General features: G+C 37.7%; 2 protein-coding genes across 5 annotated transcripts in view; one reads left to right on the forward strand and one right to left on the reverse strand.

Moving 5' to 3' along the window:
• The window catches only part of TPR (translocated promoter region, nuclear basket protein), a 63,933-nt gene extending 52,837 nt beyond the window's left edge, over positions 1 to 11,096 (reverse strand). The window contains exons 1-10 of the mRNA XM_027565588.1: positions 10,877 to 11,096; positions 10,196 to 10,504; positions 8,603 to 8,707; positions 5,229 to 5,302; positions 3,217 to 3,313; positions 2,109 to 2,212; positions 1,601 to 1,765; positions 777 to 869; positions 265 to 345; positions 97 to 184 (exon numbers count right to left, since the gene is read on the reverse strand). Of these exons, the coding sequence (XP_027421389.1) occupies positions 97 to 184; positions 265 to 345; positions 777 to 869; positions 1,601 to 1,765; positions 2,109 to 2,212; positions 3,217 to 3,313; positions 5,229 to 5,302; positions 8,603 to 8,707; positions 10,196 to 10,504; positions 10,877 to 11,093 (1,333 nt within the window). The 5' untranslated portion in view covers positions 11,094 to 11,096. The remainder of the gene's footprint in view (positions 1 to 96; positions 185 to 264; positions 346 to 776; positions 870 to 1,600; positions 1,766 to 2,108; positions 2,213 to 3,216; positions 3,314 to 5,228; positions 5,303 to 8,602; positions 8,708 to 10,195; positions 10,505 to 10,876) is intronic.
• Positions 11,097 to 11,100: 4 nt separating this feature from the next.
• ODR4 (odr-4 GPCR localization factor homolog) overlaps positions 11,101 to 15,456 on the forward strand; it is a 36,532-nt gene continuing 32,176 nt past the window's right edge. For 2 of the 4 annotated variants that reach the window (XM_027565592.1, XM_027565590.1), the window contains exons 1-2: positions 11,101 to 11,287; positions 14,818 to 14,938. In XM_027565592.1, the coding sequence (XP_027421393.1) occupies positions 14,840 to 14,938 (99 nt within the window). In that variant the 5' untranslated portion in view covers positions 11,101 to 11,287; positions 14,818 to 14,839. The remainder of the gene's footprint in view (positions 11,288 to 14,817; positions 14,939 to 15,456) is intronic. The other 2 variants (XM_027565589.1, XM_027565593.1) reach the window with 1 other exon arrangement.

Raw genomic sequence — 15,456 nt, forward strand, 5'->3', positions numbered from 1 at the left:
AAAGTAAATCTGACCTCTAAATCTACACAAGGGTAAAGAAAACAGTACCTTCTATCTAAAAACAGGAACAATCTTCCCATAATTGAAAAGTCTTACCTTCTCCAGTTGACTTCAAAAGTCTGTGTAGCTGGTCCACTGCTCGGGTCAGTTCATTGCTCTTTGCCTCTGAATCATCAGCAGCACTCTAAAATTTAATCTTAAAAAAGTTACCCAACGTCCATTAATGCAACATTAGGGCACGAAAATGTATGGTAAAGTATTTACCTTGTAAAGGTTAGAGAGTTTTATGTGAGCATTTAATTCATTGTGGAATTTCTCTTCCATACTAGCTTGCTGTTCCTTGGCCTGAAAAAAAAACAAAACACCAAAAAACCAATTACAAGAGTCTCATTTGAACTGAATTTAGAATGCTTACCAAATGCCAAGATAAAAAGTTCAGTTTCGAAAGTAGAGGTAAAGATTAAAACACCACTACAATTAAAATCAGTTGTCATGATAGTGATGAATTACCTTAAGGATAAAATGTTTGATATTTTTACCTTAAAGCAGAGTAGTTAAATGTCATTAAAATTAACCATACTTATTTTTAGATAGTACTTTAGGTGTGGTATACAACTGGTTCTAGTGATTTTAGCCTAACTACAATATATAAAAGTGTTCTAGATACTTTATGGTGTTAGGAACAGTGCAAAACATGTAATCATTTAACAATTAACAGGTTCTGGAGTGTTACAATATTTTCGTAAAAGAGACATTTTTAAAGGGGTCAACTATACCTCTTTCAGTTTGGTCAACAGATCCTCTACATGCTTTTGAAGATTCTCATTTGATGCTTTCAGGCCATTCATCTGTTCTTCCATTCTAGAAACCTAGAAACAAAAATGCAGAGTTAGGTGGGGGCTGGGGGCGGTAGTGGATACTGTATTAACTGAAACTAATTTGATACCAAGTTTCACTGCCAAATAAAAGCTAAATAATCCCCACCTATCAAAAAAGCATTTTATAGGACGTCCCTGGTGGTCCAGTGGTTAACAATCCGCCAATGCAGGGGACACAGGTTTGATCCCTGGTGTAGAAGGACTCCATGTGGCTGCTAAGCCTACAGGCCACAACTACTGAGCTGACATTCTAGAGCCTGTGAGCTGCAAGCAGAGAGTGGCCCACACAAGTTGCAACTACGGAAAGCCTGCCTGCAACAAAGAAAACCTTGCATTCCCCAAAATAAATAATTATTTTTAAAAAAAGCATTTTATATAAAATATGAATGCTTAAGAAAATGAAAAATAGCAGCTCACATAAGAACATGTTTGGATTTAGCTTACAGAATCTAACCACCACTTCTTAAACATGTATCTTAGGAAAGATATACTATAAGTCAGAAGACATTATCAAAATTCATCAAAGAATATCTTAAGTTCTTTATTTAAATGAAATTGGTTAATTTTTGAGGCCAATTGTTTATGTGTTATATCCTCCACATTTGAATCGCTAATCTTACAAAATATTTAATTTGGTATTCCACTAAATAAATTTTTATAAGTTGGCACACAAACATAAGTTGTAACCAACAACTTACATTTTGGTAAGTTTACTAACTTACCTCCTCCTTTTTGTTTTCAAGATTACATTTAAGCTCTAGAATTTCATTTCCTTTTTCTCTGCCGAGAGCCAGAAGTTCATCAGTTTTGGTTTTCAACTCTGTATTGAGCCAAGTATTCTGATTATGTAACAACTCCTTTTCTTGCTCCAAGCGCTTTTCTCGATACTAAGGAAATCGAGAAAAAAAGGTTTATAGGGAAAGATTAATATATGGTTATTCAAAAGATTTTGTGTGTAGCTAAGGGACAAAAGCAGAGTTTTATTTTACAACAGAAATCACTATTTGCATGCATTCTTAACAGAAAACAGAACCAGATAAACACTATATGAAATTTAAATACCGCATAAACAAAATAGTTCAATCAAAATTGTCTTAAAACTTAATCCCGATATTAAAAAAATATGGCTTTTAAGTACTTTATAGATAATTTGCCCATATTTAAATTATAATTTAGGTGAGTATAAAGCAAATGTTGTATTTTGTGCATTAGAAATTACTTGTTTCTCACCTTAACAGAAACATCAGAAGCTTGAAGTTCATCCAGTTTTAACTGAAGCTCACCCTTTGTTGCATTGCTTTCCTTAAGTTTTTCATTTAGACGTTTAAAATCCTCTAGAAAGGTCAGAAGAGAAAGGGAAAATGATTAATGCTCAGAGGAACCAAATATCAAAAATGCATCTCTAGGAATATAAACATCGAATATAAGTAGTTCTCAATTTTATTTTAACTTGCTTCTCCCATGCTTAATCACAAATTTAATTTTAAATGAAGCCAAATTCATGCATCCAACCAAATATGCAAATTATACTGGTTATTTTAAATGCAATATGTAAAGTTAAATATACAATATTACATTAATTTCCTCATATTAACCAAAAGTTTATTAAAAATTCACAAATTAGCCATTTCTTAAGTTAAAAAGCAAGTATATATATCAAAAATTTATACTCAAAACCAGCCAGGATATACATGTAATTTTTATTATATTCCTTACATGCAGGTTTTTATGAGAAAACTTAATTTTACCTACCCACTAGTTGATCAAAAGTAACTTTTTTTCTGAGACTAGTTACTGAATTGACTATTATTGTATAGTAAAATAAATATTTATTCTTTCTTTGGCAGAAATAAAATTTCTCAAAACTCTTAGAAAAAGGACCCAAAGGGAACTGGATACCATTAAACTGCTTAAGAGTCACACTCATTTAAATACATCAACTGTATTATATTCTATATTCTTGCTTCCTAATTCCTTCGGTCTGCCCTTTCAAATATGGGCTCTCCTTTTAGGTCCCTAAATTGTATGCTTGTGGACAGCAAGATGCCTGTACAAAATGAAGGTGTTCAGCCTCTACAACCAAACATCTAAACAAGTTCCCAATTTCGATACTATAAACCATATGGTGGTACATAAACCTTGGCCCAAATTCTGAGATGTTTTTCATTTGTGTATTTGTCTGTAGCATTCTTTAAGTACTTAGAATGATCTGATACATTACTCTGAAATCTACTATGAGCTATGACAAACACCAGCCAATAGAAATGGACTGGGCATTAAATCTTAGCTCTATTAGAAGAGAAGAGTGAAGTTAGAAGTTAAAGCTAGTTCTTCATACCTGTTATATACTCAAGTTCTTGAGATAGTCTCTCATTGGTTCTAATTAAGTCTCTTTTCTCAGCTTCCAATTCTTCCTTCGTCCTTGTAAACTGGCTCTGTCACATAAAGGAATAAGCATAATATATTTAAATATGAAAATCAAATTGATCAATTATAAAGAAATGAACATGGAATTGGCATTTTAATTATCATTAGCTGTGGTTTAAATTTGCTTGATTTTCTTCCTCATGGCTTATACATCAAAATGTTTAAAAATTACCCATAATCTCAATACTTCTGTTCATATTCCAGATTTTTTAGATTACTTTTCCTAGATTCACAAAAATAATCTCTAACCTGGATGGGAGAGGAGTTTGGGGAAGAATGCTTACATGTGTATGTATGGCTGGATTCCTACACTATTTACCTGAAAATATCACAATATTGTTTCTTAATCGGCTATATTCCAAAACAAAATAAAAAGTTAAAAAAAAAATTTCCCATGTCACTTTCTAATTACTTGGAAGTGTCATATAATTATATAATTACTTCAACAGGCCTTCATAGGAAACTTGATTTACATCTAATTTTTCTGTCATAAAATAAAACTGATGACTATCACTGTACCCTGGTTCAAATTATTTCTCAAGAAATAGGCCCAGAAATGGAATTACTTAAAACCCTTAATATATTTTGACAAATTACTCTGTAGCAAGACAATGGCAATTTATAGACTTTTAAGTCATAACTGCCTATCTCAAGCCCCTTATGCCAGAACTGAAGATTATGCTTTAAAAACCAACAGAGAAAAAAAGAAAAACCAATGTTAACATGGGGAAGTGAAAAATAATTATATCCTGTTACCCTATCTGCATTTTCCTGATTATGAGTGAAGCAGAATAACATATCATATTGTTATTGGCTATTTGTACAGAGTCCTATGTTTTTAAAAACTCCCTTGCCCATTTCCCCCCTTGAATGGTTTTCTTAAAATTTTAAAGTAGTCACGTATTAAAGATATATATATATAGTCATATTTTTAATGAGAAAATACTTTTTGGTGATTCTATTTGTTCTTCGTATGTAGAAAATTTTACATTTCTATTGAATCAAGTCTATCACTCTTTCCCACAATAAATACTTTCTGTATGTATTTCTTAACTTCAAATCAAAAGCAAATTTTTTAAAAACCAACGCCAAGAGTCTGAAGGTCTATCTGGTCAAAGAATCACCGGGTATGATCACTTTATTAAACAAACTGGCCTGCAATCCTTGTGATCACCATCAATCTGTTATTCTTAATCACTACTCTAAAGAAATGATTAATCAGTGTCGATTCACCCATATCCCCAATTGCACTGAAATACTTGAAATAATGACTGGGCAACAGTAAGCATTAAATAGGTAATTTCTAAAAGAATGGTAGGTAAGTAGGTGAGTAGGTAGATGGATATAGATGGATCTATGAACACCTGGGCTTCCCTGGTGGCTCAGATGGTAAAGAATCTGCCTGCAATGTGGGAGACCTGGGTTTAATCCCTGGGTTGGGAAGATCCCCTGGAGGAGGGCATGGCAACTCACTCCAGTATTCTTGCCTGGAGAATTCCCATGGACAGAGGAGCCTGGTGGGCTACAGTCCATGTGGTCACAAAGAGTAGGAGGCAATGGAGCGACTAGGCACATACAGCCTGAATGTCTACCCTACTTACAAATTTATGGCATTTTAGTTACAATGCAGAAAAAAACCCTTTTTAAAAATCATGACTTAAGAGCTACATAGCTAATAACAAATGTGTTTTTTTTCATATCAAATACTCATATTTTCCAATAAGTAAAAAGAATGTCCAATTAATCATTACAACATAAAATCCCACTAAGAAATTTATGTATACACATTTTTGTTAGTAGCTTCTCCTAATTGAACATATTTCATCTTCCCATTGACTGAATGAACAATAAGCACAATTAGAACAGAAAAATTCCTCAAGTTTCATGTTCACAATCAGCTTTATTCACAGGAATAACTATTACCTGAATGGCAATACTGCGATCCTGAGCAACTTCAAGTTCCTTGTTTTTCTCGGTAAGTGCCTTCAATTGACTGTCTGGATAAAAGGAATTTTATGAATGTCACACACGTAAGCTTAAAATCTGCAATGACAGCTTTTATTCAACTGTCACCCATACACACTTTGAAATTAAGAAACTGAGTTTCAGAAAGGTTGAGTTGTATAACACTGCATTTCAAATTCTTAAGTACAACCCAAATTTACTGCATTTCTAGTACAACTTTTTAAATATGCTATCCTGTCTGCAAAATCATATTTGCAATCATTTTAGCCAACATTCTTAGGAGAAAGTATTTGCAATTACTCATTTCCTTATTTTTCAATGACGTCTTCTAAGTCAATCATAAAAAACTGAACTACATTTACAAATTTAAAAATTAAATTTTTTTAATTTATTAAATTCAATTTATTAAAATTTTAAATTTTAATTAAATTAAAAATTTAAATTTAATAAATTAAAATTAAATTTAATTTATTAAAAATTAAATTAAAGACAAAAATCAAGAGACCAAATAATATCTAAACCACATAAAGTGTGTACAGAATACATCACAATAACAGATAATTGTAATTCAGCTGGTTTATGGCCTTAAAAAGAGCTATACTTAATACTGAATTTTTAGTCCTAGGATCTCCACCCATAATGTATTACCTCCCCTTATAGTTTCTCTTTTAAATGTTATGTCAATAATTAGGAAGAATATACTTTCTGAAATTTTCTTCCACTAAAACACGTATTATGTACTAGTGATTTAATGAGCAATTATTACTATTTCCAAGTTAAACTGGCTTATTAAAAGGAAAAAAATTCTGCTAATTTAGTCTAGATTTTCTATATAGTTTTAATGCTATTTACAGCTTTCTAAACTTACAAATTCAGAATAACATTAAAAAAAAAAAAAACTGTACACCCAGCAAAGTGTGTCTATCTAAATTTGTCCCCATCTTCTCCTCCCTCTCCCCTTTCCAGATTTCATATAAGCTGTGATCAGTCATTTTCTTGAAATTTTTTAGCACTACTGCTCTACAAACCTTTTATTTTTCATGCCAAGATAAAACAATGTATAGGTGATGAGTCACATGCAGCTACTCAATATTTATATTCTCATTACAAATGTATACATACCATCATGTGTATACATCATATTTTAATAATGAGATGTGCCAAAATTAGCCAAAAAAGAATTTCAACTCAAATATATAGCCAGTGGGCATGGACTCAGCTAAGAAGACTGATACTTCGCTTTTCTCTTATTAGCTTCTTGCATTCCCAATCAAATTAAAATCCAGCTGTATCTAGTAATAAATATTATGATGTACCTACTCTCCAATCCCAAAGAAAGGCAACGCCAAAGAATGCTCAAACTACTGCACAACTGCACTCATCTCATATGCTAGTAAAGTAATGCTCAAAATTCTCCAAGCCAGGCTTCAGCAATACGTAAACCGTGAACTTCCTGATGTTTTTTGATGTTGTAAAGATGGTTTTACAAAAGGCAGAGGAACCAGAGATCAAATTGCCAACATCCGCTGGATCATGGAAAAAGCAAGAGAGTTCCAGAAAAACATCTATTTCTGCTTTATTGACTATGCCAAAGCTTTTGACTGTGTGGATCACAATAAACTGTGGAAAATTTTGAAAGAGATGGGAATACCAGACCACCTGACCTGCCTCTTGAGAAATCTGTATGCAGGTCAGGAAGCCACAGTTAGAACTGGACATGGAACAACAGACTGGTTCCAAATAGGAAAAGGAGTACGTCAAGGCTGTATATTATCACCCTGCTTATTTAACTTATATGCAGAGTGCATCATGAGAAACGCTGGACTGGAAGAAACACAAGCTGGAATCAAGATTGCCAGGAGAAATATCAATAACCTCAGATATGCAGATGACACCACCCTTATGGCAGAAAGTGAAGAGGAACTAAAAAGCCTCTTGACGAAAGTGAAAGTGGAGAGTGAAAAAGTTGGCTTAAAGCTCAACATTCAGAAAACGAAGATCATGGCATCTGGTCCCATCACTTCATGACAAACAGATGGGGAAACAGTGGAAACAGTGGCTGACTTTATTTTTCTGGGCTCCAAAATCACTGCAGATGGTGACTGCAGCCATGAAATTAAGAGACGCTTAGTCCTTGGAAGGAAAGTTATGACCAACCTGGATAGCATATGCAAAAGCAGAGACATTACTTTGCCAACAAAGGTCCATTTAATCAAGGCTATGGTTTTTCCTGTGGTCATGTATGGATGTGAGAGTTGGACTGTGAAGAAGGCTGAGCGCCGAAGAATTGATGCTTTTGAACTGTGGTGTTGGAGAAGACTCTTGAGAGTCCCTTGGACAGCAAGGAGATCCAACCAGTCCATTCTGAAGGAGATCAGCCCTGGGATTTCTTTGGAGGCAATGATGCTGAAGCTGAAACTCCAGTACTTTGGCCACCTCATGCGAAGAGTTGACTCATTGGAAAAGACTCTGATGCTGAGAGGGATTGGGGGCAGGAGGAGAAGGGGACGACAGAGGATGAGATGGCTGGATGGCATCACCAACTCGATGGACGTGAGTCTCAGTGAACTCTGGGAGTTTGTGATGGACAGGGAGGCCTGGTGTGCTGCGATTCACGGGGTCGCCAAGAGTCGGACACGACTGAGCGACTGAACTGAACTGAACTCTATAAAGATCTTCCTACATTTGCTTTTTTTCTACTGCAAACAAAGCACATAAAACAGATCATCTTTCAGATCTTATGTATTTTCAGGACTTGCAGCAGCAGCAGCAGTGATGTAAGAAAACTTATGAAGAAAACTGGCTGCTCAGCTTTCAAGGAAATTACACCTTAAAGCAGAAATTACATCCTTAGATTTTTAAATATTTATAAAAATTATAATGAGAGTTAAAACACAAATATTATAATGGAAATAGGCTTTAATTTTTCAACATAAAAATAATTAAGTCACTCTCTTTACTTTTTCAGTTGCATAGTGCTTTAGCCTTTTCAAAATGCGTTGATAGACACCTCACTTGACATATACAGCTGTTGGAAGTAGACAGACAAGCGGTCCTAGCCATTTTGTAAACAATAAACACTATCACGATTTATATGACAAAAGAGCTTTTAACAGCAGTCAGAACTAGAACCCACACCTCCTGACCAACAAGCCCTGTATTCTTTGAATGTCTTTACCGCTGAATGAAAAAAAAAATCCTAATATTACCATAAATTAAAATAAAGACAATCAATATTTTCATATACAGTAATTAAATATTTTCAAAGCGTCTAAAGGAGTAGCCGACCTCAATACCCCCAAAATATTAGAAAGACATAACTAAATACTTACTGAGCTTCTCTAGCTCAAGCCGCAAGCTTTGACACTCTCGGGTTTCATTCACAAGTCTCTCCTGACTGTGGGACAGTCTCTTCTCAATCTCAAAGTACTGTTGTTCTACAGATGATCAGAGGAAAAAAAGAAAAAATCAAACACACACATGTACAGTGTCAACATTGCTACTTATTCTTAATAACCTTGATTTTAAGATTTAGGACATAATATTGGAACCCACACTTCATATAAGAGCGAATCTGAGTAAAGACAAATAGCCAGTACGGTAAAGGACTTCAATGCAACATTTCCAGCTGACTTATACGTATATGACAAAAGAAAATAAAGCCTGAATGGGGTTTTAACAAATAATTTTTATGTTTATTCCACAAGATTACAAAATTCCTCAAGGCTGGCAACATGTTTTATTTATCATAGTATTTCCCCCCCACATCAATTGACTTCTTAGCATAAAGCAAACTCTCCCCAAAATAATAATAAATGGAAAAAAAATTTAGGTTAATAAGTGATTTGTTTTAAAAAGGCTTGTATTAAAATAGCCAAAATAACACCCGAACATACAAAATTACTAAATTTATGTAAAAATATTTGTTAACTTTCCAAGGGAAGCAACTGATAACTTAAAAGTATCAGTCACATGGAAGACATTCAATGTTTATTTTGTAAATCAACAAATACAATGCAGTGTACTATATTCAGCGTTGGGATTCAGATAATTTTCAACATCAATTCTGCTTGACAATTACAACTGTTTTGGTTTTTTAAACGAAAACTCACTTAAGGAGTTTCAATCCACTTAGCAAAACCAGTTACAATCCCCACCCCAACCTACCCCCAAAAAAACTGGTAAACCAAGACACACAAACGGTTTAATTTTCAACATCAATTCTGTATCGACATATTACCACTGGTAATTACTATGATCTTAATCTTTTTTAGACGTTGTTCAAGTCACTATGCCAGGAACTTTCTTATGTGTGGGTTTACTACAGGTATTTGTAAACAGACCTTAATATATTTTCTATCAAACTTCAATTTTTAGAGAGAAGTAAGATACATTAAACATACTGCACGTCTACTGTGCTTCCAGCGCTGTCTCAGGCACCTACTCGTTTTTTGTACATTTAGTTCATCACCGGACCAAAGCGACAGTCAGAACAAATGCAGGAAGTTATCAATTAGACACAGGCCTCTGAACATAGACTACTAGAAAACAGCAAAAACTACTTTCATTTAACGTGCAACATAAAGACAGGCTTAGAAGAGTCAAGAGTCGCACACTCTCAGAGACGAGTAAATAGACTCCAATCACCACGGTGGGTTTGCTGGACATCGTTCGTCAGGTTTTCCTAAATGCGACCACTCTAATTACAAACAAAAGGAAAGTCCACGTAGAGTCAGGTTTTAAAAACAAAAAAGCTCTTTCGTATCAACCCGGGAGGGCGTGTAGTTGAGAGAAGGCCTACGGTGCCCACTGAGGAGAAGCGATGCTACCAGGGAAGCTGTGGGCACAGCGAGCTTGCAAGGGAAGACCAGCATCCGCTGTGGAGTCGGGCCCAGAAACAAGGGCGGGAAGAGCGCCGCACTTACCGCTCTCCACCTTAAATTTCTCGTGCCGCCCCTTCAGGCCGTCGATCTCGGACTGCTGGTCAGCAAGGAACTTCTCAAGTTTGTTCTGGACGGACTTCGGCAGCTTGTTCAGCTCCGTGCGCTCCAGGACCTGCTGCAACACTGCCGCCATGTCGACTGGGCCGGGGACCGCGGCGGCAGCGGTCGACGCGGCAGAAACGGCAAAGAAAGGCGAAGACACAGAGGACCCAGAGGTCCGGGCAGCCGCCTCGACCTCCTCACTCGGTAGCTCGCGCGCGCCCGCCCGCCGGAGACTCCCGCGGCGGGACCCTGGGAAATAGAACTCTGTGTTAGCCGCGGCACTAGACGCGCCCAGCGCCCGCGCTCGCAGTGCGCGCGCAGCCGCCGGAAGCTGTGCACCCTGGGAATCCGAGTTCAGAGGTAGCCTCTGACCCTGTCTTGCGGGCCGCTATCCGGCTTCCTCTCACCCGCCTCTCCGCCCAGCTTCAAGCCGCGCAGGCTTCTGGGAAACGTAATTTTTTCCAATCCCTTCCGTCAGTCCTATTCCGCACCACCCATTCCGCTTCCTTCTTTCACCCCCGGCCCCCGACTCTCGCCTGCGCGTGGACCACTCCTCCGCGAGGTGGCGCCACATCGTACTCGTTAACCCACGTTCCTCCCCGAAGAGCAAGGCAACCTTACCGTCAAAGCTTCGGGATGTCATGGGTCGTCCTCTTTGGCGGTTTCTAGACACTGAGCCACTAGAGGGCATCGGTCTTGGCAGGGCCGGACAGCAGGCGCTGGGCCACTGCCACGCTCTCAATGGCGCCCAGAAGGGGGCGGGGTGGCGACCGCAGTAGCTTTGGCTGAGATGCTGCGGTAAAAGCTTGGGGGGGGGGGGGGGGGCAGCTTGCGTCATCAATCCGCGCCACCTGACTCCAGAGACCCCGGGTTTCGGGAAGTCCGTCGCTTTCTGATGAATTCACTGACTGTGGAATTGGGACCGGACGGGCATCTGGTTCCTGGAGACTTATACTTACACGTTCACCCCCTCCTCAGGTGGTCTGACAGTCCGTCAGATTTGTCTGCCACGTGTGCATAGTCTGAGTACAGGTGAGTCAGCTTGAGGGTGGAATTCATGTGTGTGTGTGTAATGTGTGCACTCGGACACAGAGCTGCCTTTTCAAGGAGGAAAAGAAAGGGACAGATTATAGGAAACATATGGACCGACACTCCTACACAACACAGATCCAGTTTTGAGACTTGTCTTACTTAGGTGCTTTTGTTTGTTTTCGGTGGCAGGGGTGGGTAACAGTGATTTAGTAGAAATGTAAGGAGTTCCGTTTAATCTCCAGGAAAAAACCAAGTGGAGTTTGCGTGTCGCTTTTATTTGTATGTTTTAAGGTAACGTTGCGGAAAATGTTGCCTTGTGTTTATATTGTTAAATTGAAAAACTATCGGAACAGAAATTTTTAAACACATTCTTAAAAACCATCCTGACAGCGTAACAGAATTTCCAGATTGTAATTCGATGGCTTCTAAGCTGAATCTGGGAATTGTTGCATGTTCGATTATTCTTGAAAAGAATTTGCTAAATTCTTTACTGAAAATGAAGCATTTCTAATGTAGTCCTCCCACCTTTGAAAATACCAGAAAGGAGCTTCATTCGGATTTCTTTCCCCTCAAATATTGTGTGTGTGTTAGTCACTCAGTCGTGTCTGACTCTTTGTGACCCAATGAACTGTAGCCCACCAGGCTCCTCTGTCCATGGAATTCTCCAGGCAATAATACTGGAGTGGGTTGCCATTTCCTCTTTCAGGGGATATACCCGACCCAGGGATCGAACCCTGGTCTCCTGCATTGCCGGCAGACTCTTTACTATCTGAGCCACCAAGGAAACCTTAAAATATTCTATATAAGCACTTTAAATAAGGTTACTGGTATGTGCAGTACTGTATTATGTCTTGCAAATGTGCTCAGTTGCTAAGTCATATCAGACTCCTTGCCACCCCAGGGACTGTAGCCCAGTAGGCATCTCTGTCCATGGAATTCTCCAGGCAGTACTGGAGTGGGTTGCCATTTCCTTCTCCAGGGGATCTTTCTGACCCAGGGATGGAACCCACAACTCCTGCTTGGCAGGCAGATTCTTTATCGCTGAGTTATCTGGGAAGCCCGTATTATGTCCTGGGCCCACAATATCATCATTATTGATCTACTATTTGGAAAACACAGATGTTCTATACTTGGACTTACAGGATTCTAAAATTAGGTTTTCAGATCTGCTATGATCCAAATTCTTTATTTTGAAGACTAGCAAACTAGACTCCAGGAAAGTTGAGTGGTTTCAATCCAATTTTTAACAACTTCCAAAGCTTCTGCTGATATGCAGCATTTCAGGAAAAATTGAACTGTGTAAGAGAAGATCTGCATTTTTAGTATTACCCTTTAGTCTAATATGATTGGTTACATTTTAAATGTTTAAAGGAGCACGAAAAGAAAAAAAAAAAAAAAATCCAGCAGTCAACTAGATTTCATAACCCAAAGATTCTCATCTTCCTATTGCATTCAGTTTCTTACATATTAACATGGCTAGTATATGACACTAGAAAAAGTAAGATTAGAAAGTTACATATCATAACCTTGGAGTGACTACCATTGTTATTTCTTGTAAGAATTAAGAATTATTTAGGGCAGAAGGAAAGGAGTAGAATAGCATGAGAAGTAGAAGAGAGTTTGATATGCAGAATTGCATACCTTAAGGTGCTAAAAGTGGAAAGCCCTTAACTTTATAGAGGCACTGATGATAGACAGTTCTAGACTTAGCAAATATATGTGCAAATCTGAGAGCTAGGAAGAAATTTAATGCATTTTGAGATAATACCGAAAAAAAAAAAAAATAGATGATCTAATAGGCCAGAACCAATTCTCTGGGCTTTAGTTTTAGAATAATGCAAAATCACTGTGACTGGCAGTTTATTTTAGTGGTGTTAGTTAAGACACCCCAGCACATCTAGAATTGCCTGGGCTTTGTTGCCCTGAATAAGATTGGAATTTCTTTGCAGGTAATGACTATTACCTATATTCAGAATGCTGCTACTGTGTTTCTTCAGAGTCTCTATGGCTCTTTTTAGGTTTTTGGAATCATGTCTTTATTTTTTTTTTTCTATGTACGTGTGTGTGTGTGTGTGTGAAATGTCACCATATGTTAAATACTTAGAACAATGCTTTATACGAGTGAAAGCTCTGCATGTTTTTGTTATTATTACATTGCTTTTGTTTACTTCCATCATTCTAGTTGTACTCTGAATCACTCAAGGCCAGAGGCCAAGTATTATTCATCTTTGTGCCATCCCACTTTAGCACAGTTTTTAGGACATAGTAGGTCTCCATAGTGTGCTTCTTGAATGCATAAATTTGATTCTCCTTAAAGCTTAATATTCAGAAAATGAAGATGGCATCTGATCCCATCACTTCATGGGAAATAGATGGGGAAACAGTGGAAACAGTGGCAGACTTTATTTTTTTGGGCTCCAAAATCACTGGTGACTGCAGCCATGAAATTAAGAGACACTTACTCCTTGGAAGGAAAGTTATGATCAACCTAGATAGCATATTCAAAAGCAGGGACGTTACTTTGCCAACAAAGGTCCATCTAGTCAAGGCTATGGTTTTTCAAGTGGTCATGTATGGATGCGAGAGTTGGACTGTGAAGAAAGCTGAGCGCCGAAGAATTGATGCTTTTGAATTGTGGTGTTGGAGAAGACTCTTGAGAGTTCCTTGGACTGCAAGGAGATCCAACCAGTCCATTCTAAAGGAGATCAGCCCTGGGTGTTCTTTGGAAGGAATGATGCTAAAGCTGAAACTCCAGTACTTTGGCCACGTCATGTGAAAAGTTGACTCATTGGAAAAGACTCTGATGCTGGGAGGGATTGGGGGCAGGAGGAGAAGGGGACGACAGAGGATGAGATGGTGGGATGGCATCACTGACTCGATGGACGTGAGTCTGAGTGAACTCCGGGAGTTGGTGATGGACAGGGAGGCCTGGCGTGCTGCGATTCATGGGGTTGCAAGGAGTCGGACATGACTGAGCGACTGAACTGAACTGAACCTCTCATTGAGCACCTCAGAAATTATCATCTTTTTTATTTTAGAAACGAGCACAGAGAGGCTCTGCAGTAAATTACCAAAGGTGATACAACCAAGGAATGGTCGATTTCAGTAAGAAATCTGGTGTGTGGCTCACTAGCTTAGTGTTCTCTTTATCTGTGATATGTGACTGATAGTCGCTCAGTTGTGTCTGACTCTTTGCGACCCCATGGACTATAGCCCACAAGGCTCTTCTGTCCATGGAATTCTTCAGGCAAGAATACTGGAGCGGGTTGCCATTTCCTTTTCCATATCTTCTGAGATATGGGACTAGGCTTATTGCTTATGTCAACTGTAGTTGATTGGGAGTCATTTCCTGCAACTCTCTATTGAGAATTACAATTTGGAAGAAAGAATGTTCTATTGAGTAAGCAGTCACTGCAAGATTTGGGATATTGTCAGGTTAGTACAGTTTCTCTATACTATCCCCATGAGAAAAGCCATTGCAAATTCTGGTTTTTGCCTAAACATGCTGTATATTTTTTCTTGTAATTTAGGAAGTTGAATTAGTTCTTAATAATGGGAAGAACCTACATTGTAGAAGAGACTGTTGGCCAGTATCTTTCAAACATCAGTCTGCAGGGAAAAGCTTTTGTCTCTGGTCTTTTAATAGGACAGGTATGTATCTTTTCTTGTGCGTTTATTGATGAAACTAATTTGTTTAAAGTTAAAGTATTCTATTTAATAGTTAAACCCAACTTAGGTGATGGAGGGATGGAATGAAGAAGAAGAATGTAACCCAGGTTTGCCCAAGTCAGAACACGTTCCCTTTTGATAATGTAAAAGTAACCTATAAGGTAAAAACTCCAAAATTAGAATTTTACTGACCAGATTATTCACATTTCATTGTCTTTTCAAAGTGATTTTTACTCCCCTCTAATCTTTAATCCCAGGTTGTCAAATTCTTTACAAAGTAGCTTTTGACAGTTTTGAGTTTGTCTCATCTCAGACCTGTAACAAATAAAGGTAACATATTTTATTACATACCATGGTACTCCTTTACTGAAGGTTTGTTTTTTTTTTTTTAATATTGGTCACTGGAGAGGGAGGGACAGAGACTGGGAGAAATTTGGAAATTAGATTTTATTTCCCTCTTAGAGTTAAGTTTAAAAAACAATGCAAAATGGAACAACTGT

This window comes from Bos indicus x Bos taurus, chromosome 16, assembly GCF_003369695.1.
Source record: "Bos indicus x Bos taurus breed Angus x Brahman F1 hybrid chromosome 16, Bos_hybrid_MaternalHap_v2.0, whole genome shotgun sequence".
In the NCBI taxonomy this organism is placed as follows: domain Eukaryota; kingdom Metazoa; phylum Chordata; class Mammalia; order Artiodactyla; family Bovidae; genus Bos; species Bos indicus x Bos taurus.